Raw genomic sequence first — 24,863 nt, forward strand, 5'->3', positions numbered from 1 at the left:
TGTCATTCACATTGATGCCCCAAATTGTAAAATTGTTTTTTCTTTTTCAGGGTTAAACTATTTGAGGCCAGAAATTGTGTAATTAGTTCCACACTTTGTTCAGGATGCTGCTGTCAGAGGCATTTGAAGGAGAGCAACTCCATCTTGAATGGCGGCTGGGTAAAATAAGGCTGAGACCCGCTGGGCTGCATTCCCAGATGGTTAGGCATTTTAAGTCACAGGATGAGATGGGAGGTCAGCACACTATACAGGTCATAAAGACCTTGCTGATGAAACACATAGCAGTAAAGAAGCCGGCTAAAACCCACCGAAGCCTAGGTGGCAATGAGAGTGACCTCTGGTAGTCCTCACCGCGACACTCCCACCAGCAGCATGACGGTTTACAAATGGGAACATCAGGAATTTACCCTACATGGTCTAAAAAGGGGAGGCATGAATAATCCACCCGTTGTTCAGTGTATCATCAAGAAATAACCATAAAAATGGGCAACCAGTAGCCCTCAGCTGCTTTGCCTATGGAGTAGCCATTCTTTTTTTTTTTTTTTTTTTTTTTTTTGAGACGGAGTTTGGCTCTTGTTACCCAGGCTGGAGTGCAATGGCGCGATCTCGGCTCACCGCAACCTCCGCCTCCTGGGTTCAGGCAATTCTCCTGCCTCAGCCTCCTGAGTAGCTGGGATTACAGGCACGCGCCACCATGCCCAGCTAATTTTTTTGTATTTTTAGTAGAGACAGGGTTTCACCATGTTGACCAGGATGGTCTCGATCTCTCGACCTCGTGATCCACCCGCCTCGGCCTCCCAAAGTGCTGGGATTACAGGCTTGAGCCACCGCGCCCGGCCGGAGTAGCCATTCTTTTATTCCTCTACTTTCATAATAAACTTGCTTTCACTTTATGGTCTTGTCCCGAATTCTTTCTTGCTCGAGATCCAAGAACGCTCTCTTGGGGTCTGTTCTGGTAACACTGCTGCACTAATGCTGAAGAGACACTGTTCCTCTTTCAAGGAATTTGCAGTCTAATGGCAGAGAGATGGACAAACCAATAGTCACAGAAGTATATGATTACAAATAGACTTGCTATGAAGGAAAAGTAAAGGGTGCAATTAGCATTGAAGAGAGTGGGAGGCTGACTTAGTCTAAGGTGCCCCGAGGAAGTGATCTTAGCATGAAATCTGAAGTTCGAGTAGGAGATAATTTGTTTTTTTTTTTTTTTTTTTTTGAGACGGAGTTTCGCTCTCGTTACCCAGGCTGGAGTGCAATGGCGCGATCTCGGCTCACCGCAACCTCCGCCTCCTGGGTTCAGGCAATTCTCCTGCCTCAGCCTCCTGAGTAGCTGGGATTACAGGCACGAGCCACCATGCCCAGCTAATTTTTTGTATTTTTAGTAGAGACGGGGTTTCACCATGTTGACCAGGATGGTCTCGATCTCTTGACCTCATGATCCACCCGCCTCGGCCTCCCAAAGTGCTGGGATTACAGGCTTGAGCCACCGCGCCCGGCCAGGAGATAATTTGTTAATGAAGTGTTGGGGTGGTAGAATGTCTCCTAGTCACAGAGTGTATCGTATGCAAAGGTCCTGAGCTGATGCATTGCAATAGCTATAAGAAGCCAGTGTGGTTAGAGCAGAGGGAGAGAGGTGGTGAGGACCCAGATCCTGTTTTAAGGACGTGGGTTTTTATAGTAAGGCGAATTGGAAATTACTAAAAGAATATAGGAGAAATACAATCATACATGAATTTTTAGAAGATAGTTTAGACTGTGGCATGAAGAACAGATTGGAAGAGGACAAGCATAGACAAGGGTAGACTGTAGGGTCCAGCCCTACAGGGTCCTGTGAGCCCCTCTCTGCTGGAGTGGAGACGAAAAACTGTAGAAATGATACAAGACACCAAGAAAGAAAATAGAGTTTGGGCCCAGGGATCCACTGCCAACCAAAGTGTGGAGTCTGGCAGTGGCCCCAAGTGCCTGGACGCTCTGATTTAATTATTGAGTACGAAGCAGGGAGCAGGGTGAGTAGGGTTAGGTAATGGTCAGTGAGGTAAATCACGTGTCTTGGAGGTAGGGACCCAGGTCTTCTGAGTGGCTGAGGCGAGGAGAAAATCTAATGCATCAGCACTTTTCTCATACTTGTCAAGAAAGAACGAAGGCATTAAGATTTCTGTCACTACTACTGATTTTTATCTTTTGGGAAAAAAAGAAACCAGGTGTGGAAGTGGAGCATGAGAGTGGACAGAGAACATGATCACTGAAGCACAGCATCACATAGAGACAGTTAAACCCCCGATGTCTGCGGGCCTACCTGACAGTGGTAGCACAAGAGCTTGGAGAGGTGGAGTTTTCTCCTAACTTCCCCAGGAAGGAGATGTCTCGGCCATTTTGGACGTCTCCTTCCCTAGCTGGCTAAACAGCCGGCGCTTTCCCAGTGCTGGCGCTGCCGCACAGCCAAGGTGCCCTCCGGCAGCCCTTACGTGGGCATGACAGAGGGCTTAGAGCATCTTGCCTTAGGATCACTTTGTTCACCATGTCACTTCAGTTCCATGCTTCACAACCCGATAGTCATTAATAAACTCAAAAGGTTATATGGAACATATATGGTTTTATATATATATAGGAATAACTATGGAGCTATATCTCTAATTCTTTTTCTAGCTCTATATTTATATAGAAACAGGCTGAGGCTTCAGACCCTTGCCTTGACACTTGTGGGGTTTCCCACTCACAGTAGACCAATTAGGTAGAGAGAAAAGTGGGTAACAGGGACAGATTCCGATTTTGTGGGGCCTTAAGTTTATATACATTTGATAAGTAGGGGCTCCTTGAGAAAAAGAATAACAATTTTAGATTAAAAAGTAGGTACACAACTGAATATATATTTGGTCTAAAACAAATCACGTTATAAATTTTTAAAAGTTGAAAAATATTACAAATAATGCAAAAATTTAAAGTAACATTTTAATTAAGTAACTACCAGGCATACTTCATACTTTCCCCCCTACGTTATATGCCTATGTACATTTTTTTTTTAATGGTGAGATATACATATATTAGAATTAGCCAGCTGGACTCAGTTTAGATGATCCCAATTTTCCTGGTAACCTCCAAAGCATCGTAATCAGGAGCCGTCGAACATATGCCTTCTCTCCATCAGGCCGAATCGGGGTGTTGTCCTTGGCCACATCAATGTCACAGAGCTTCTTCACAGCCTGTTTGACCTGGTGCTTGTTGGCTTTAACATCCACAACGAACACAAGTGTGTTGTCTTCCGTCTTCTTCACTCCGGACTCAGTGGTCCGCGGAAACTTGACGACAGCAGAGTGGTCAAGCTTGTTTCTCCTGGGAGCGCTCTTCCGAGGATATTTGGGCTGCCTTGGAAATCACAATGTCTTGGGCATCTGGAAAGTGGGTGATCTGTGGATCTATCTTCTTTATTTTTGTGGCTGTGGACACCTTTCAACACCGCCTTCCTGGCCTTCAAAGCCTTCCCTTTGGCTTTGGCTTTAGGAGGGGCAGGTGCTTCCTTCTTCACTTTTGGCGCCATCTTGTTAAAAGGGTTGGCTAAGTAATCTTTTTTTTTTTTTTTTGAGACAGAGTCTCACTTTGTCACCAGGCACCAGGCTGGAGTGCAGTGGCACAATCTTGGCTCACTGCAACCTCTGCCTCCCGGGTTCAAGCAATTCTCATGCCTCAGCCTCCCGAGTAGCTGGGACTACAGGCGCAAGACACCACGCCCAGCTAATTTTTGTATTTTTAGTAGAGATGGGTTTTCACCATGTTGGCCAGGATGGTCTCGATCTCTTGACCTTGTGATCTGCCCGCCTCGGCTTCCCAAAGTGCTAGGATTACAGGCTTGAGCCACCACGCCCGGCAGCCTATGTAATCTTTAATTATCTCTTCATATGATGATACTTTATAATATTTTCTAAAGAGAATAGAAAGATAATTTCATTTTTTCTCTGGTGTTTTTGATCAGTATTTGCTTTTTATTAGTGATAATTCAGAAAAGCTATTTTTCACCTGCACAGTTCATTGTTGGTTTTATATAAATGCATATATATCTACATATATGTTTAGTATTTTTGTCAAATTTCAGAAAACTCTTAATATCCTTTTACACAGGCATTTCATGACATTCTGCATTTTCTTTATTTTAGTTTTTGAGACGAAGTTTTGCTCTGTTGCCCAGGCTGGAGTGCAGTGCAGTGGTGTGCTCTCGGCTCACTGCAACCTGTGCCTCCTAGGTTCAAGCAATTCTCCTGCCTCAGCCTCCTGGGTAGCTGCGATTACAGGTGTGAGCCACTACGCCTGGCTAATTTTTGTATTTTTAGTAGAGACAAAGTTTCACCATGTTGGCCAGGCTGGTCTGGAACTCCTGACCTCAGGTGATCCATCTTCCTCCCAAAGTGCTGAGATTACAGGCATGAGCCACTGTGCCCAGCCTTTTCTTACAGTTAATAATCATATGTAGTTTTTGAATTGAAGTCACTCATTTGTCATAAATGTATTCATTGTAATCATATTGTGAGTTTTATGTCATCTTCCTCAATGGTAGTGAAAGATCAAATCAGAAAGAAATTTGAATATTTTTCAATGAGTTTGTATAATTAACAAATTATAAAACAATTTAATAGCCTTTTTTTAGCCAATTTAATAGCACCCCCTTTTTTGGGGGGGGTGCGGAGTCTTGCTCTGTGGCCCAGGCTGGAGTACAGTGGCACGATCTCTGCTCACTGCAACCTCTGCCTCCTGGGTTCAAGTGCTTCTTCTGCCTCAGCCTCTCAAGTAGCTGGGACTACAAGCACACACCACCACACCCAGCTGATTTTTGTAGTTTTTTAGTAGAGACGGAGCTTCACCATATTGGCCAGGCTAGTCTCAAACTCCTGACCTTGTGATCTGCCTGCGTTGGCCTCCCAAAGTGCTGGGATTACAGGCATTAGCCACCGTGTCTGGCTAGTTTATTTATTACTTTCATTTGCAAGTTATCTCTTCCTCTTTTTTCCAGCTTTATTGAGATACAATTGACAAAAGTATGTATATTTAAGGTGTACAATATGATGTTTACATGTATGTATACAGTGTGAAATGATTATTCTCTTCCTTTTAATGAATACTGTTTTTCCTATGATTGAAACAGTTTTTTGTTACTCTTCACTTCTCAATGTCAGGATAATTTCTCTTTACTTTTTCATTCATCTTATCACTTTGGTTTCATATCCTCTTAATTTTTTTAATCTCAATTTTATCTCAGTGCTTTAATAAAATAACTTGAAGGGTGACAGAAGAAAGTATCCACCATATACATCTACATCAGAAGTCTGTAATTCACCACTTGTTTCATTAAAATGTTCCAAAATATCTTCCTAAACTGCAGTTTAAAATGTTGAATTTGAGTTTTACCAAATATATAAATAAAGTTTCATAGATTTTGTTGTTGTTTGTTTTGAGACAGGGTCTTGCTCTGTTGCTCAGGCTGGAGTGCAGTGGCATGATCATGAGTTACTGCAACTGCCACCTCTCAGGTTGAGGTGATTTTACGACCTCAGCCTCCTGAGTAGCTGGGACTACAGATGCGTGCCATTACACCCAGCTGATTTTTATTTTTATTTTTATAGAGATGGGGCTTTACTATATTGCTCAGGCTGGTCTTGACCTCTTGGGCTGAAGTGATCCTCCCACCTATCCTCCCAAAGTGCTGGAATTACAGGCATGAACCACCATACCCCAGCCTTAAATAAAGATTTTACATTTCATTTGTGATTGGGTTTCTCTTCTGAGTTGTAAAAAATATATTTTAGAGTTCTTTTAAAAATTTCATGAACTTATGTCGCAAAGCTTGAACACTTTTGTACTGGGCAGACCATTTCATTACATTAGACTCTTCACAGAAAAGTCCAAGTTGGTATATGTGTTTAAAATATTCCATATAGTTGTTGAACCTGAAAATAAAATTGACAATTATTGTAAAACATTGAAGTAGTTAACAACTTCAGGTACTTTGAGGAAGTCTTTTCGCTAACAAAATTAAGGTAATGAGCTGTGTGTGTGTAGCTCATACTCAGCCAAGTTGTTCCCCATCACCCCCCTGCCCTCCAGACGGAGTCTTACTCTGTCACCCAAGATGGAGTGCTGGAGTGCAGTGGCATGATCTTGACTGACTGCAACCTCCACCTCCCAGGTTCAAGCAATTCTTGTGCTTCAGCCTTCTGAGTTTCCGGGATTACAGGTGTGTGCCACCACAGTCAACTAATTTTAGTATTTTTAGTAGAAAAAGAGGTTTCGTCATATTGGCCAGGCTAGTCTTGAACTCGTAACCTCAAGTGATTCATCCACCTCAGCCTCTCAAAGTGCTGGGATTATAGGCATGAGCCACTGCACCTGGCCTAGCCAAGTTATTTTTTATTTTTTTTTATTTTTTTTTTAATTTTTATTTATTTATTTATTTATTTATTTTTTTTGAGACAGAATTTCACTCTTGTTACCCAGGCTGGAGTGCAATGGCGCGATCTCGGCTCACCGCAACCTCCGCCTCCTGGGTTCAGGCAATTCTCCTGCCTCAGCCTCCTGAGTAGCTGGGATTACAGGCACGCGCCACCATGCCCAGCTAATGTTTTTTGTATTTTTAGTAGAGACGGGGTTTCACCATGTTGACCAGGATGGTCTCGATCTCTTGACCTCGTGATCCACCTGCCTCGGCCTCCCAAAGTGCTGGGATTACAGGCTTGAGCCACCGCGCCCAGCTTCATTATTTCAATTTTATCCATAAATTGTTTTAGTAAAATAAGGCATTTTAAAATTTTGACATCTTTTCCAGGAGTTTAAGCAAAAATGGATCCAATTCAGCTATTAGTTGAAAAATTCCCGTGGAGTTTTCATTGTAGAAAAATGGTACTTTTCATCATGACCTCTGACTTTTACTTAACATTTAATAACCTCAAAACTTCCACCTCTGGCCATGATGGAGTGTAACAGTGCCAGACTAATTCTCTTGCTAAAATCAACTAGAAAACAGGGCAACATAGATGCTTTTATACAAGGGACAATAGTGAAGGATTGTGATCCACATCTAAAGAGAAACAAACAGTTGCTCCAATTTTTTCACATTCTGAACCAGAAACCAGGAAAGAGGATCTCATGCCTGACAAAGTTGATTTGCTAAGTTTGGGAGGAGAGAGATCAAGGTTGAGGGAGATTGAGGCAGTGGGAAGTTTGCAGGGAAGAATTCCAAAGAGAAGGATGCTGTATAGATTTAAAAGCTCCATAAATCTGCACAGATGTCTTTCTGAAACTTTGCTGAACATTGAGATGTGCATTCATAGGGTGAAACACCACCAGGAGGCAAGGCAAATAATGACCAAGGTAATGTAAAATAAATAATTTTCAGAGGGGTTGGGGATGTTTGAGATCTAACCAGCTAGAGGGGAAAGTCCTCCTTGATCGTTGGAAAGATGCTCAGTGCCACAAAGAAAAATCAGCACTGAGACAAAGGATCTTTCAGCAACGCAATTTTTACTTCCTGAACTGCAGGAAGGGTACTCTTGCTAGCCATTTTGCCAGAAGAGTACGATGAACAAAGGAAAAACAAACATATTTATCTTTTACACATTTGGGGTTGTTCTTACTGCTGTGTCTGATCTCCGTTGGCTGGAGTCAGACCTCAGAATTTAAACTAAAGCCCGATTGGCTAACAACTTAAAACCTTTCTAAACAGTTAAAAGCAGTGTAGAGCTGGGACAAGACTGTGAGCACGTCCAGCACAGATATCTTGGTTAAAGTACAAGGACATAGAATGTACAACGTGCCTGTAGGCATGGCACGTCTAATAGCTACATTGAATAGGTCTTCACAAAGAGTTATTAGCACATTTATTCTTGAACAAGACAGGAAACTTTAAAGAGGAACTTTTCTACTTCCCACAGGAGCATTCCTTAAGAACCTGGAAAGGTCATGCCCTAATAAACTAAACTATCACGTGGAGCTAATACTATCATGAGTAAAAAGTTTTCTGCACCCACAGTAACAAAGCTTTGGTACAATCCTCAAATGATCAAACTAATCTGCAAGGGAAGTAACTTGTCTTCCAGAATAAGGCCAAATACTCTTTAAGTGAAGACTACAAAACCTAGATATTCAACAATATGAAATTCACAGTGTCCTGCATCCAATAAGAAAATTACTACACAGGCCCCCAAACAGGAAAATGTAACCCATAACCAGAAGAAAAAATTGTCAATAGAAACAGATAATAAATGACAGAGATGAAGAAGTTAATAGATTAGGGTGTTAAAACTCCTATTATAACTTGTTCAAGTATTTAAAGAAAACATGGGCCTATTGAGAAAAGAGGTGGAAGATATATAACTGGGCCAGGTGCAGTGGCACACACCTGTAATCCCAGCACTTTGCGAGGCCTAGGAAGGCAGATGGCTTGAGCCCAACAACTTGGCAAAACCCCACCTTTACAAAAAAAAATACACAAAATTAGCTGGGCTTGATGGTATGCTCCTGTAGTCCCAGCTACTCAGGAAGCTGATTTGGGAGGATCACTTGAGCCTGGGTGGTCCAGGCTGCAGTGAGCCATATTCATGCCACTGCTCTCCAGCCTGGGTGACAGAGAGAGAACCTGTCTCAAAAATAAATAAATAATAAAACTATAACTGAAAAGCACTATATCTGAAAATTCACCACCTGGATTAATGGAAGATTAAGCAATATGGGGATGGGGGAAGATAAGTCATCTTGAAGATATAGCAAGAGAAAAATATCCAAAATAAAGCAAAGAGAGAAAAAATGAAAATAAAAATAAGCAGGGCCCCTGTGACCTGTGAAACAAAATCATGGGGTCTACCGTTTACATAACTGGAATTCCAGAAGGAAGAAATACTTTTTCAAAGAAATAATAGTTGCTGTCTACATATGGAGAAACCTCTGATCTCTGATTCAAGAAGTTCAGTGAACTCCATGCAGAATAAACATAAAGAAAATCATACTGAGAAGCATCACAATTAAAATTCTGGAAACTAGTAATAAAGAAAAATAGGCTTTATGACAAAAATATTATTAGAGATAAAGCAGGGCATTTTATAATGGCAAAAGAGTCACTCCATCAGGAAGATATAACAATTATAAATACATATGAACCTAACAAAGTGCCAAAATTCTTGAAGCAAAAACTGATAGAAATGAAGGAAAAAATGGACAATTTGATAATGGTAGGAAACTTCAATATCAACTTTCAATAATGGATAGAGTAGCTAGGCAAAAGATGAACAAGGAAATAGAAGACATGAACAACATTATAAAACAGGTAGACCTAACAGAGATTCACAAGACTCTCCACCCAACAAGAGCAGAATTCACACTCTTCTCAAGAGCCTATGGAATATTCTCCAGGATAGAACATATGCTAGATTATAAAACAAACCTCAATACATCTACAATGGTAGAAATAATACAAGTATGTTCCCTCACCACAATGAAAAAATTAGAACATGGTAAGATTTCCAGAGAAATTTGGATAGCTCACAAATATTTGGAAATGAAATAACATACTCCTAAATAATCAGTGGATTAAAAAATAAATCAAAACAGAAATTAGAAAATACTTTGAGATGAATGAATATGAATACACAAGATACTAAAACTTGGGAAACAGGTAACATAGAGCTTAAAGAGTAATTTACAGCTGTAAATGCCTGTATTAAAAAAAAAAAGATCTTATCAATAACCTTCTACCTTAAGACATCAAAGAAAGCAAAATAAACCTAAAGCAAGCAGGAAGAAGGAAATAACAAAAATTAGAGCAGAAATTAATGGAATAGAGGATAGAAAAAAATAGAGAAAATCAATGGAAGCAAAAGCTGATTCTTTGGAAAGATTAACAAAATTGACCAATCTTGGTGGTCCCTATCATATTTCCATTTAAGTAGCCAGTTTGGCCCCTGCAGAAAGGATTGTGGGAAATGATCATAGCCTACCATAAGCTCAGCCAAATCTTAGTCCTGATAATGTGGTCAGGCTAGATCTAATACCTCTGCTAGACCAGATCAGTATGGCCACAGGTAAATGGTAAGCAGCCATCGATTTCATGAATGCATTCTTTTCTGTCCCAATCAGAAAAGAGGCTCAGAAACACTTCACATTCATCTAGAATGAACAACAAAAGACGCCTACAGTTTTGCCCCAAGGTTATGTTAACTCGTCTCTGTGTCACAATATCTAACTCTGTGTTTTAATACAGCCCCGATAAATCTAGACTGCTCAGACAGCCTGCAGAACATCTTTTTCATCCAATACATTGATGACATCATGCTGATCAGGCAGGATGAACAAGAGGTGACTAGCACGCTGAATGCCTTGATAAGATACACGTGCTCCAGAGGGTGGGCGACAAGCTGTATGAACATTTAGAAACTTGGTACTTCAGTAAAGATTTTTAGGGGTCTCGGAGTGCGCCATGACATTGTCTCCAAAGTAAAAACAAACTGCTACATTTTGCATTTCTTGCTACTGAGAAAGAAGCGCAGTGCCTGGTAGAACTCTTTGGATTCTGTGCGCAACACATTGTATGCTTAGGAACACTGACCCAGTCCATATATGAAAGGCTGCCAGCTTTGATGGGGATTGGAGCACAAAAGTGCTCTGTAACAGGCAGGGATGACTACATAATCTGTGGGGTCCAGTATAGTCCTTTGTTCAAAAAAGCAGACAAAATGTGCCACTAAAGTTACCAAAATATAAAACTTTTTTTTTTTTTTTTTTTTTTTTTTTTCTGAGACAGAGTCTTGCTCTGTTGCCAGGCTGGAGTGCATTGGCTCAATCTTGGCTCACTGCAACCTCCGCCTCCTGGGTTCAAGCGATTCTCCTGCCTCAGCCTCCTGAATAGCTGGGACTGCAGGCACATGCCACCATACCCAGCTAATCTTTGTATTTTTAGTAGAGGCAGGGGTTCACCATGTTGGTCAGAATGGTCTTGATCTCTTGACCTTGTGATTTGCCCTCCTCAGCCTCCCAAAGTGTTGGGATTACAGGCGTGAGCTACGTGCTGGGCCAAACTTTTTCTTTAAAAATATCTTATTGCTTACAAAATGTAATAGGGGTTATTGTGATACACAAGTAACAATATAAACTTAAATTTATATAATATAATAATGAAACTTTATTATATGCTATCTTGTTTGTAATTTTCTTCTGACTTGCTTTTCAGCAAATTCAACTTTTTTTTTTCTTTTAAACAGAGTCTCACTTTGCCACCCAGGCTGGAGTGCAGTGGTGCAATCATAACTGACCACAGCTTCAACCTCTTGGGCTCAATCAATCTTCCTGCCTCAGCCTCCTGAGTAGCTGGGACTATTGGTGCACCCTATCACACCCAACTAATTTTTACATATTTTTGTAGAGACGAACTCTCCCTACATTGCTCAGGCTAATCTCAAACTCCTGGCCTCAAGTGATTCTCCCATTTTGGCCTCCACAAAGTGTTGGGATTATAGGTGTGAGCCACCATGCCTGGCCTGCAAATTCATAAGCCATCATATATTTTCAGCAAATTCATTTTCAATTGATATAATTGAAAGCAGTATCAGTGACTCTTGGCAAATGCAAGATTGCAAATGCTTTTTGAAAACATTAATTTTGAGAACAATCTTTCTTCTGATGTAACAGTTACTGTTGCTGTTAAGACTATTTTATAGGCTGTATAACAAAGGAATAAATTTCTGACAAATTATTTCAAAATAGAAATTTTAGTACATGGGCCAAGTGTGGTGGCTCATGACTGTAATCCCAGCACATGGGTAGGCCGAGGCAGGCAGATTGCCTGAGCTCAGGAGTTTGAGACCAGCCTGGGCAACATGGAAAAACCCCATTGCTATCAAAAAAGTACACAAATTAGCCGGGCATGGTTACGAGCACCTATAGTCCCAGCTACTCAGGAGGCTGAGATGGGAGGATTGGTTGTGCTCAGGAGGTTGAGGCTTCAGTGAGCAGTAATTGTACCACTAAACTCCAGCCTGGGCCACAGAGCTGAACCCTGTCTCACAAAAAAAAAAAAAAAAAAAAAAAAAAAAAAAAAAGAGAGAGAGAGAGAGAGAAAGAGACAAAGAAAGAAATTTTAGGACATGTAGAACTAATGATTCCTGTATAATTTTTTTTTTTTTTGATACTGAGTCTCACTCTGTTGCCCAGGCTGGAGTGCAATGGCATGATCTTGGCTCACTGCAACCTCTGCCTCCCAAGTCCAAGTGATTCTCCTGCCTCAGCCTCCCGAATAGCTGGGATTACAGGCGTACACCACCACACCCCACTAATTTTTTTTTTTTCCTATTTTTAGTAGAGATGGGGTTTCACCATCTTGGCCAGTCTATTCTTGAACTCCTGATCTGGTGATCCACCTGACTTGGCTTCCCAAAGTGGTGGGATTACAGGTGTGAGCCACCGTGCCTGACCTAATTCTTGTATTTTTTAGTAGAGACAGGGTTTCACAGTGTTGACCAGAGTGGTCTCAAACTCCTGACCTCGTGATCTGCCTACCTCAGCCTCCCAAAGTGCTGGGATTGCAGGTGTGAGCCACTGTGCCTGGCCAAAAAATTTTTTGAAAAACATTTAACTCTTCCTACAAATAAGTTTTAAGTTGAATTTAATTTTTCATGTAAATTACAACATTGTAATTTTGTAATTGTAAAATTGTTACTGACGTAACAATTACATTGTAATATTCTCTTTGCCATTTCCAGTAACATTTGAAGGTCACTCAAGAAACCCGATGGCTTCAAACTTCTATATGATTCAAAGTGCCTGTTTATGCATTCTATCACTGTATCTCTAATTACAAGGAAAAGGTACTTTTAATTAATAATTGGCTCATCCAAAACTCCTTAGGAAAATAGTGTTCTTTTTTATCAAAGTGAACATCATTAAATTTATATTTCTAAACCTGTGGATATATGATTTGCTGCATTGCAGAAACTTTCAAAACTAGAGACTCTAAACTCTGAAGAATTGTAATAGTTCCCTGATATGGTTTATTACAATGTCTGAGTTTGCTTTTTTTGTAATAATTTACTGATAGTGTGTACTGCCTGAACTCTGGCGATTTCTGTCCCAGCTCTCAAGCCTGAGAATTAAGATTTTGTGCAAATGCTGCAAAGATGGGATTTGGGAAGCAGCCAGGCAAGCTAGACTTCCACAACAGGTCCTAGGGTTGGCTTTATGCAGAATCCCTTTTCTCTCCTACTGCTGCCACCACTGCTGCTGCTTTTCAGCTACTGTTGCTGTCAACTGGTGCTGGTCCCTACCTAGCTACTTTGGGGCCCTGAAGTGCCCATGACTGCCCTTAGGTGTGCACGTGTGACAATTGCATGGTGCCTGGTGCTGCCTGCTGGATTTCCTAGCTTGGCAAAACTCCAATTCTCATGCATGTGGCCATTGTCCCGTATAACTGCACTTATAAAACACAAAATTTAAAAGGCAGAATTGTTCACCATTTGAAGATGGTGATAATAGAGCATCAAACCAGGAGTAAAGACCTTCTCACAGTGAGATTCTGTGCAACATATCTATGAAGCCCATCTTGGTGGTAGGTCTTACCTGTGGTTCAAGTAGCCCTTCTGCTTAGGCCATATAATCCAGCAGAGCCTAAGGTATTCCATGTGTGTAAGATACAATGTGGTGCAAACCCTAGTAGGAAAATCACAAGGCAGGTCCATAGGGTTTTGGGGCAAGGTCATGACGTTTATGGCAGGACTTACACACCATCTGAAAAACAGCTCCTAGTATACTGAGGCCAGACAGAGACGGAACTCCTAACCACGAGGCACCAAGTGACCACACTTTCTGAACTATTCATCATGAGTTGGGCTCTCCTGGATCTACCACATCATTAAGTTGGTCAGGACCAGCATTAAGATAAAACAGTACATTTGGGAAGAGGCAAAAGCAGGACCAGAGGGCAACAAACAAGTATATGAATAGGTAGCCCAGAGTCCCATCACTTGTCATGGTTACACCGTTCCTTCTCTCTCAGTGCATGCCCAAGGGCCTGTATGACCAGCTGAAGGAAGAGCAAGAAGCCTCAACTTGGTTTACACACAAAACATCATGATATATAGGTGCAAGGTAGAAATGGATGATAGCTGCAATCACTCACCACTGCCCTTGAATCATAGTGGTTTAAAAAAACACAAAACATAATAACAGGAAGAGCTTTGGGTGGTGCACCTGACCATTTAGCGTGCGTGGAAGGAAAAGTGGTCTGAGGTTAGAATATATACGGACTCGCCGGGCGCGGTGGCTCAAGCCTGTAATCCCAGCACTTTGGGAGGCTGAGGCGGGTGGTTCATGAGGTCAAGAGATCGAGACCATCCTGGTCAAAAGGGTGAAACCCCGTCTCTACTAAAAATCCAAAAAATTAGCTGGGCATGATGGCACGTGCCTGTAATCCCAGCTACTCAGGAGGCTGAGGCAGTAGAATTGCCTGAGCTCAGGAGGCGGAGGTTGCGGTGAGCCGAGATCGTGCCATTGCACTCCAGCCTGGGTAACAAGAGCGAAACTCTGTCTCAAAAAAAAAAAAAAAAAGGAATATATACGGACTCATTGGCAGTGGTGAATGGCCTTGGCTGGCTGGTCATGAGCCTGGAAGGAAGAAGATTGGAAGATTGGAGAAAGGGAGGTCTGGGGTTGTGGCACGTGGATGAACATATAGGAATAGGCACGAAGTGTGAAGATCTTTTTATCACATGCTTATGCCCAGCAGAAAGCATTCATGATGGAAGAGGCACTAGACAACCAACTCAAGAAAATGGCTTAGGCAATTGATACTAACCAGCCTTTGTTGGTAGCTGCTCAAGTGCTGGTACAACAGGCACATCATTTCCTTTAAAACAATGTCACTGCCAGAAGTGGCAGTGGGCAGCCTGGGCAATACAGCAAGACTTGGGAGGTGGAAGTTGCAGTGAGCCAAGATCACACCATTGCATCATTCCAGCCTGGGCAACAAGGGCAAACCTCTGCCTCAAAAAAAAAAAAAAAAAAAAAAAAAAAAAAAAAAAAAAAAAAAAAGGAAGAAAGAAAGGAAAAGAAAAGAATTTTCAATCTAGAATTTATTTCATATCTGGCCAAACTAAGCTTCAGAAGTGAAGGAGAAATAAGATCCTTTTCAGACAAGCAAATGCTGAGGGAATTCATTACTACCAGATCTGCCTTACAAGAGCACCTGAAGGAAGCACTAAATATGGAAAGAAGGCTGGGCATTGTGGCTCATGTGTGTAATCCTAGCACTTTGGGAGGCCAAGATGGGCACATTACTTGAGGCCAGGAGTTTGAGACCAGTCTGAACAACATGGTGAATCCTCATCTCTACTAAAAATACAAAGATTAGCTGGGTGTCATATTGTGCACTTGTAATCCTAGCTACCTGGGAGGCTGAGGCATGAGAATTGCTTGAACCCAGGAGGCAGAGAAGTTGCGTTTGGCATCCCAGTCTCCTGGTGGCAGTAATGTAGGGTGAGAAAAGGGGATGCCCTTTGCCAATACCACTTCTAGGATTATATTTACTGGAATTCACTTTTCTTAATGAAAGTAGGTAATTAGTTGGTCTTTTCTCTGGTTTTCATGGTATTCATTCAATTAGTTAACCAAATATTTATTGAGCAGTTACAATGTGCCAGGGATTGTTCTAGGTGATGGACATATATCAACGAACAAAACAGACAAAATGCCTGCCCTCAGAAGCTTACATTTCAGTGGCAAAAGACAGATAACAAAATAAATCAGATTATATACTGTAGTATATGGGAAGAGGGTATTAAGGCAAAAAAAAAAAAAAAAGAACAAGGAAAGAGAACTAAGGAAAAGCTTCAGTATGGGGAGCTACAATATCAAATAGGGTGGTCATGGAGGGATTTACAGAGAAGATATTTAAGCAGAGACAGACTCTGGTGAGAGCAGAGTCATGCCAATATCTAGGAGAAGATCATTCCAGCAAGTACAGTGAACTTAAGCCTGCTTTCCTTGTTAGTTTTTAGTTTGCCATTTTCCTCTCTTTAGATTTGGTAATGATGAGGAATGGGAAATAATTTTGAAGTTCTTATTAATTTAGAAATGTTGAATGTCAATAACCTATTGTTTTGTTGGTCTCGTTCTTCTTTCCCTTCAGCTCACTTTGAGTTTCTTTATCTGTAATTCCTGATAGAGATTCCCTAGATGAGAATAGTGCTGAAGACTAATAGTTGTTAATCATATCTCTTCTTAGTGGGAAGAGATAGAAAGGGCTGGGAAGTCAACTAAAAAAAGAGATCCAATTTCAGTGTTTACTCCTCTGAAAGTCCTGCTCATTGGAAAGTTTGGCATATGAAGGAAAACCTGGGACTCATTGAATGCCAGGGACAACAGGGAAAAAGACCACAAAAAACAAAACAACAGCAATATTATAAATAATTCTACTACCCATCTACTGTTTAAATTTCATAAATTTAAACAGTAGATGGTAACAGTAGTCACTAATAGTTATAAAACCATAAAATAATATTTCTGGTATAATTTTAAAATTCTGACTACCTAAGGGAAAAAGTACAACTTCTGCTTATCTCATATTAACTCCAGTTTCAAAAACGGCCCTTTTATTGCAGTACTGGTGTCAAGGTACACCAGATTTCTACCTGGGTCAGGTTCTATTATGAAAATGCCTTGGAAAACAAAACTGTGCTGAACAAACAGGAAACACCACTATTGCTCACCAGGTGTGTTGTTGACCTTTTTTGGAAGCGTGGTCAAGTATTTAACAGCATTTGACTAGTATATATTCATCCATAATGAAAGCCAGACACTTTATAAAAAGTTGACTTTATTCTTTGTGAATGGACGCATTATTTAACCTCTCTGTGCCTCAGCTCCTTCAGCTGAAAAGTGGGGATAAAACCACACTTACCTGCTTTATAGAGTTAAAGTGAGGATTAAGTGGGATAATTCATGCAAATCTCTAAGAACAGTGCCTGACATACAAAAAGCGGTAAAACATGTTGCCAATTATCAACTTCACAAAAGTAACTACAGTGGAGCGGCACCTTCGAGTTCTACTGAGGTCTAGTGTAAGATACATCTCTCAAAGCCTCCTGTAAGTTTTTGATTTTACCATCACCAAAACTAGCTCAATTAATGTATTCGTTTGGTCATCTCAAGAACATTTATTAAACCCTCACTCTGGTTACATCTTGTATCAGGGAATTAGTTGATTTTAATCCAGTGCTTCGTTTTTCACTGGAGGAAAAAAATTCACAGCATTAATTCCCAAATATTTGCCAGGTGTTCGGAGTTTTAGAAAGCTTATTGTCAGAGACTAAACTAAGAAGGCTTTTGAAGGCGCTCAGATCAGGTGGGAAAGTGAGAAGGGCTGGTATTGTGTTGCGAGTTTGTCAAGAAGGAGCTCCTGGCCTGGGCCTATTGATGGGTATTTATAACCCTCTGGCATTATTGCTAGCTGGCGGCTGCATGCGAGGCAAGAGTCGCCCTCTTTTTGAGTTAAATCACTTGCTTGATTAAAAGTGAAGGTGGCGGCGGCTGCAGCGCCCGCCCCCTCGGGGCTGCCAGCTTCTTCCCGACGGTGTTCTGGCCACGTCCCGCGCCTTCTAGCGCACGAGAGAGCGCCCTGGGTCGAGGCCGGCCCCGGCGGCAGGTGGCCCCACGTAGCGCAGCGGCGGGGCCGCCTCCTTCTCGGCCGTCCGGCGCGGAGGGCAGCGGCTCAGGTGCCGGCGCGGGGGAGGACCGGGCGCCTCGGGGATCCGGAGCCTGCTGGCGCCGCGCCCGGGAGGACACCCCCGGCGAGGACGAGGCCGCGCCTCCTCCCGGAACTGGCCGGCGCCGCGAGGCGGGAGGAGAGGCGGGCGCGGGGCGGCCGCGCCTCGGGGGCCATGGACGTCCTTCCCACCGGCGGGGGCCGCCCGGGGCTCGGGACCGAGCGGGAGTTCCGCGGCGGCGGCGGCGAGGCGAGGCTGGAGCGCCGGGAGGAAGACGCGGTTCCTGCAGCGCCCCCAGCCTCGCCCCCTCGTGGAGCGGCGGGGCGGCCGCGGGGCTCCCAGGACTCGTGGGACGGCGACGAGGACCCGAAGCCCGGCGAGGCGCGTGGCGGCCGCACGAGCCGCACGGCGTCCCTGGTGAGCGGGCTGCTCACCGAGCTGTACAGCTGCGCCGAGGCGGAGGAGGCGGCGGGCGGGGGCCGCCGGCGGCGCCGCGACAGCCTGGACAGCTCCACCGAGGCCTCGGGCTCCGACGTGGTCCTGGGCGGCCGCGGCGGCGCCGGCGACTCCCGCGTGCTGCAGGAGCTGCAGGAGCGGCCGAGCCAGCGGCACCAGATGCTGTACCTACGACAGAAAGGTGAGGGCCGGGCGGAGCGGGGTCCCGGGGCCTTTCCGGAGCCGGCCTCTCGTCGCCCTGTCTGCGCGCACCTGGGCTGCTCGGCCGAGTGCTCAGACATTGTCTCTTTGGATCTGACGCTGGTACCCACCGTGCACAGATTTAGTCCACGCTTAGTTCTTAGGTTCTCCGGAGTAATCGAATCGAGCATCATTTGATGGAGTGGGCAGGTTTCCCCGCTCCTCCGCCTCCTATCTCCGGCTGTGTTCGCGGAGGCCCCAGGGGTGAAGGCAGCCCAGATTCTAATTTCACCTGAACAGCTGTTAGGACAGGGTTGAAGGTTCTCATACGTATACCTGAAGCCACCTAGAGGGCGCCGCCAGAATCGAGGCGAGTCCTAGGGCGCTTTCCCATTTTTTTTTTTTTTAAAGTCCGCCTTCCCTGGTCACACCACTTAGTGTTTAACTAGTGAGGCAGAATAATTCGATAATGCAGTTTCGAAGCAGAGCGTGTGAATTCTATTTCTGCCAGAGCGTACGGTTCCAGGCAGCTCACTAGGATTATTTTTTTTCTTTTTTTCCTTCTCGGTCACAGGTTAGTGGAGGGCCTTCGAGTGTTGGGCTTTATTACAGAATTTAACTACTGGTACCTTCAGTTGGCATGGAGAGGTGGACCAGAGAAAATGGCCTTGGCTTTCAGCGAGAGAGGCTAATCTGGTGTTTCTTTTGTTAGACTCCGATGCTTGTGTCTTGAGAATTTTTTTTTCTCATCTGTTCATAATAGCTTGCCTTTCAGGCGGTAACACACTTGTCTTTTTGTATAGAAATATCAAGACCTTCATTAACGAAATGAGGTGAGGTATGGAAAACAGGTGCCGTGCCACCATAGCATTTCTTGACGGTAATGTCCTTGGGCTAAGTTGCCAAGGGAGGGAGGAAAGAGAAGTCTGACTCTCCTCATTGTAAATTGGTCTAGCTGGTTGAGAGCGCGGAGAACAAAAGTAGGAAAAGAATAAATCTGTCTGCTTTCTCAGACCTACGCAAACAGCTTTTAGTTTCCTCTTTTGACTTCCTAGTGAAGATTTTTTTCCCAGCTAATTGTTACAAATGGCTTCCGCTTTTCTCCCCCTGCCTGGTACTTTGGCTGTAGCTGTGCCGTTTCATTTTATAGAATTATTTTGTTCTCAGGGTGTCCGTGTATGCCACAAGTCCCATAGGGTAATAGTTCTTTCAGACTCCAACAGTATCAGTTTTGAAGAAGTATGAATTATCTTTTTGCAAGATTTTACATTTTTCTTCACCGAGGGAATTCTTGGGATTAGTGATTTCCTTTTTGAAAGGAAAATTGGCAAGTTAAAGCTTAAATAAAAATGGTACAGCTAACTATGCAAGTCGATTTCATGTGAGTGACCATATAACCAATCATTCACGAGCCCTCTTTTGCCTGTTTTCAGTCTTATTGCATGGCTACTTGCCTGTTAAACTTTTCTTCCCTTGTAGTCAACCCTACTAAGATGAACAGAATGCCATATCATGTTAATCCTATACACACAAATGCGTGCTTATGTGGGCACACATATATACACACCCACTCTCCCCTTCATTGATAACATCGAGTGCTAAGATTAAAGTATCAGGTGATGTTACAGCTGTCTGCCTAAAGAATGCTGCTTATTAGGTTATTTGATCTTTTTCTCAGGCTCAAAAAATATTCCTCCCAATATAACTCCTCTGCGTTCAGTAAGAATCTCATGCAACACTGGTAGCCTGGGTATGCTCTTCTCTCCCTGCTAGGGATTTTGCCGTAGCCCCATTTAACTATATATTTAACATGTGTAGGTCCTTTAGGTGAGGCAACAGAATGCTTTCTCAGGACATCTGGACTCTCTTCAGCGTTTTTGTGGTTAAGGCGATGTATTTTGGAGTCAGATTCCTGGGTTTATATCCGGCTGTAGTTCCTCACCAGCTGTGTGACCTTGGACAAGCTATTTAACCTCTCTGTGTCTCATTTTCTTATAAAGAGGAATAATAATAATAACACCTACCTCGGAGAGCTACCTCAGTGGTGAGAATTATGTAAGTTACAGTGTGTGAAGTGCTCAACAGATGTTAGATATAATTTTTTATCATATACCCTAGGATTTCTTAGGACACTGAGCACAGATTGTCCTTATTTGCCCAGTTATTTAACACTGTATAAGATGCTATGGCTGATGCCATGGAGTATTCAAAGATGAAAGAGACCTGTTTCCATCCCCAGGAGGTTTCTATACCAGCAGATGTTGCTGTAAAAGACATTTCTACCCTCAGCTCTGAATTTGTTTTCCCATATTGAACAGTAAATGTAATTCAGAGAATTGGAGTTGTAGGCAACTTACGGATCACTGGAAATGAGATAATGTAAACATCCTTTTGTGGAGGAAAAGTATAATTTAAATGCTTTGTGATAATATTCCTACCCCTTTTATTTCTAGAAGGAAGATACTTATTTGGTTCTTTATTTATTTTTGAGACAGAGTTTTGCTATTGTTGCTCAGGCTGGAGTGCAATGGCACAGTCTCAGCTCACTGCAACCTCTGCCTCCTGGGTTCAAGTGATTCTCTTGCCTCAGCCTACCAGGTAGCTGGGATTACAGGCATGTACCACCACACCTGGCTAATTTTGTATTTTTAGTAGAGACATGGTTTCCTCATGTTGGTCAGGCTGGTCTCGAACTCCTCATCTCCTGATCCACCCACCTCCACCTCCCAAAGTGTTGGGATTACAGGTGTAAGCCTCCGTGCCTGGTCCAAAATATTGAAATAGTCAAAGAAAGGTATTTGTTCTATCTGAAGGCATCTAGGAACGAAGAACCTCTGGTCCTTTTTCTCATATTTAATCACATTTTCATTTAACTTAAATGTTCTCTTTTCATTATATCCTATTATGTTTAAAATTAGGGGGCGAGGAAGAACTAGCCTTTGCCCTCTTCTTCATGGTAATTCCTTATTCTTAAAGTGTTTTTTATATTAGTGTTTATAAAGACCATTTCCATTTGTTTCTCAGCATAATCTTGTATGCTAGGCATAATTTGAGACATGGAGCACACTTCCTTTCCTAAAAGCACTCAGGGAGTTAGTTGGCTGATCTCGAAGCAGTCCCTTTTAACTTAAGGCCAAATGCATTTTCCATGGTGAGGTTCAGTATGAGAGCCCTGCATTTCTTTGTTACAGACTCCAAAAGTTGACTTTGACCTCTAGAGTACATTTCTACTTTTGAGCGTTTCTTTTCTTCTCTTCTGATTCTCTTTAGTTTCTCCAAATCCCTTTAAAAATGAGTAGATACAAACCCCACGGAGAATCTCTAATGAGGGGCTAGCTAAGATCAAGTTGAGTGGAAGACTTCATTTGCCTGTCAGATCATGCTGTAGTGACCAATGATATCAAATGTGACAAAAAAAAAGCTTCCTCCCAAATCTTGATGATTGTTTATATAAAGACAGTAGACAATTCTGGTTCCCAAGTTTGTTTTTATCTGTAGAAAAACTGCTGTTGAGGGGAGTGAGAGCATTAGGACAAATACCTGATGCATGTGGGGCTTAAAACCTAGGTGACAGGTTGATAGGTGCAGCAAACCGCCATGGCACATGAATACCTATGTAACAAATCTACATACTCTGCACATGTTCCTTGGAACTTAAAAAAAATAAAAAAACTGCTATTGTGAATATTAGTTTTATGAATGTAGAATTATTCTAATCTGTTTAAATGAAATATATTTTCTACCATATTTGAAAAGTTACTGAGGCTCTAAGATGAGACATTGTACTTCTTCTTTTTTTTTTTTTTTTTTTTTTTTTTTGAGACGGAGTTTCGCTCTTGTTACCCAGGCTGGAGTGCAATGGCACGATCTCGGCTCACCGCAACCTCTGCCTCCTGGGTTCAGGCAATTCTCCTGCCTCAGCCTCCTGAGTAGCTGGGATTACAGGCACGCGCCACCATGCCCAGCTTATTTTTTGTATTTTTAGTAGAGACGGGGTTTCACCATGTTGACCAGGATGGTCTCGATCTCTTGAGCTCGTGATCCACCCGCCTCGGCCTCCCAAAGTGCTGGGATTACAGGCTTGAGCCACCACGCCCGGCCGAGGCATTGTACTTCTAAGACGAAATGTTGTTAGGCTATTGGAAGACTGGATATTTAAAACAAAACCAGTATTGCCACATTCATTTACATGACAAAATATGGTAAAATTATTTACTTTTAGCTCATGATTTATAAACGTACATGAGTACTTTAAAGACTTTTTAAAAAAATCAGCTGTTAGGTTTATTATTCACATAACAGACATGCACCTTTTCTGGCAGGGTGTGGTGGCTCACGCCTGCAATCCCAGCACTTTGGGAGGCTGAGGTGGGTGGATCACCTGAGGTCAGGAGTTCAAGACCAACCTGACCAACATGGTGAAACCCCGTCTCTACTAAAAATACAAAAAATTAGCTGGGCATGGTGGCAGGTGCCTGTAATCTCAGTTACTCGGGAGGCTGAGACAGGTGAATTGTTTGAACCTGGGAGGTGGAGTTTGCAGTGAGCCAAGATGACATTGCACTCCAGCCTGGGTTATAGAAGCAAAAGTCTGTCTCAAAAACAAAAACAAAAAAACAAAAAAAAATTCTTTTCTAGCAAGCTTACCATCTGAACGCTTCAGTGGTACAAAATTTACATGCCAGTTTTCAGGCGATGAAAAGTAAATTTGTAGCCAGAGCTGGATATGGTAAAAGTAGGAGCATTTGCTTACATGTTACAGATCGCTTTAAGGATAAATTTACCTTACAGTATCTCTCTCTCTCATGGGCAGGGCAGATAAATGAGTGACTTATTTGGTCAGAATGTCCTAGCTGAATATGAACATGTAATCTTGAGTGAAAACCTAGAATTAGTTGGTTTAAATGGATGTTCTAGATATTTATCTTTGGACTAGTATCACATTGGAATTTGTATGCTTCTCAAGGTATTAATTGTTCTATTCTTATTTTTCTTTGCTGATAGACACTAATGAACTGAAGACAATCCTTCGAGAGCTAAAGTACAGAATTGGTATCCAGTCAGCCAAGTTACTTCGGCATCTGAAGCAGAAGGACAGACTTCTGCATAAAGTGCAGAGGAACTGTGATATTGTGACTGCCTGCTTGCAGGCTGTGTCACAGAAGAGAAGTAAGTACTAGAAGCGGGGGGGTTCCTTTTTTGCCACATGTGACTATAATGTTAGGAAAGCTGAGCCAACAGTCTTTGTGGTTTTGAATATATTGAAAAGTTTTAAATGCAAGCTTATATGCTCAGTCCTAAGAAGGAACAACTAAGACAGTTTCTTATTTTTCAGTTAAAATGTATACTTCATGTCTAATGTTATAACCTTAGACGTAACCTTACTATTTTAGATTTGAGATAGTACTTACTTTGACAATATTTTTACCTAATGCTGAATAATGCTTAAAATTTTATTTTTAAAATAGCATCACGTGCCGGGCGTGGTGGCTCACACCTGTAATCCTAGCACTTTGGGAGGCTGAGGCAGGTGGATCACCTGAGGTCAGGTGTTTGAGGCCAGCCTGGCCAACATGGTAAAACCCTGTCTCTACTAAAAATACAAAAATTAGCCGGGTATGGTGGCAGGTGCTTGTAATCCCAGCCACTTGGGAGGCTGAGACAGGAGAATCGCTTGAACCCAGGAGGTGGAGGTTGCAGTGAGCCGAGATTGCGCCGTTGTACTCCAGCCTGGGTGACGAGCAAAACTCCCTCTCAAAAAAAACCCCCAAAAAACCCAAACCCAAAAACCAGCGTTACATAAACATAACCTAAAAGGCATGTCCTTGTTCTCTTATTCTCTGTGTTGCTACAGTAGGTGAATTAAATAATTGATTTAAAGAAATAGATTCTTGTAACAGGACTTTAACAACTTGCTTAGAAATCTGAGGATGGCAAAATATTTTAGCAAATGAAACCTATCTCTTGCATAATCATAACTAAGAGCTATATGGGAGCTGTGTGGTTTGTTAATCAAATTAAAAATAAATGGCTAAATTGCTGATTTATATTAAATACTAGGTGTAAACATTGTGAAATAATTTTATAATTTTCCATACAGTGGCATTATGTTTTATTCTGCTAACATTTGCCTAATTTTGTTTTGCATTCTTTATTAACATGCAGCATGGCAGAACAGTATGCTCAGGTATGATAAATATAGGCACAGTGATGTTTTTGGTAACATGCCTGTGACAGCTTTTCAGGTGCATGTGAAAGTTGCTTTTTGTTGCTCTTTTATTCAGTCACATTTTATATGTAAATTGACACCTCCTAGCAAGTTAAGATGTGTTTGCCTTCATGAAATAATTTTTGGGGCTTCATTGGTTTCTGGTAACACAATTAATGGCTTAAATTTTTTTATGTTTATTATTAAAAGAAAATTCTGTATTTCCTTGCTTCATTTCTATTATATTGCTGTTTATTATTGCTAAAGTATTATTATGCTCTTTACTGAAGAAGGAT

The 24,863-nt window shown here is 42.2% G+C and overlaps 1 protein-coding gene across 1 annotated transcript in view; it reads left to right on the forward strand.

The window, feature by feature from the left end:
• Positions 1 to 17,873: 17,873 nt before the first annotated feature.
• TBC1D30 (TBC1 domain family member 30) overlaps positions 17,874 to 24,863 on the forward strand; it is a 95,831-nt gene continuing 88,841 nt past the window's right edge. The window contains exons 1-2 of the mRNA XM_039472438.2: positions 17,874 to 18,360; positions 23,364 to 23,528. Coding sequence (XP_039328372.2) covers positions 17,898 to 18,360; positions 23,364 to 23,528 — 628 coding nt within the window. The 5' untranslated portion in view covers positions 17,874 to 17,897. The remainder of the gene's footprint in view (positions 18,361 to 23,363; positions 23,529 to 24,863) is intronic.

This window comes from Saimiri boliviensis, chromosome 7 (genome assembly GCF_048565385.1).
Source record: "Saimiri boliviensis isolate mSaiBol1 chromosome 7, mSaiBol1.pri, whole genome shotgun sequence".
In the NCBI taxonomy this organism is placed as follows: Eukaryota; Metazoa; Chordata; class Mammalia; order Primates; family Cebidae; genus Saimiri; species Saimiri boliviensis.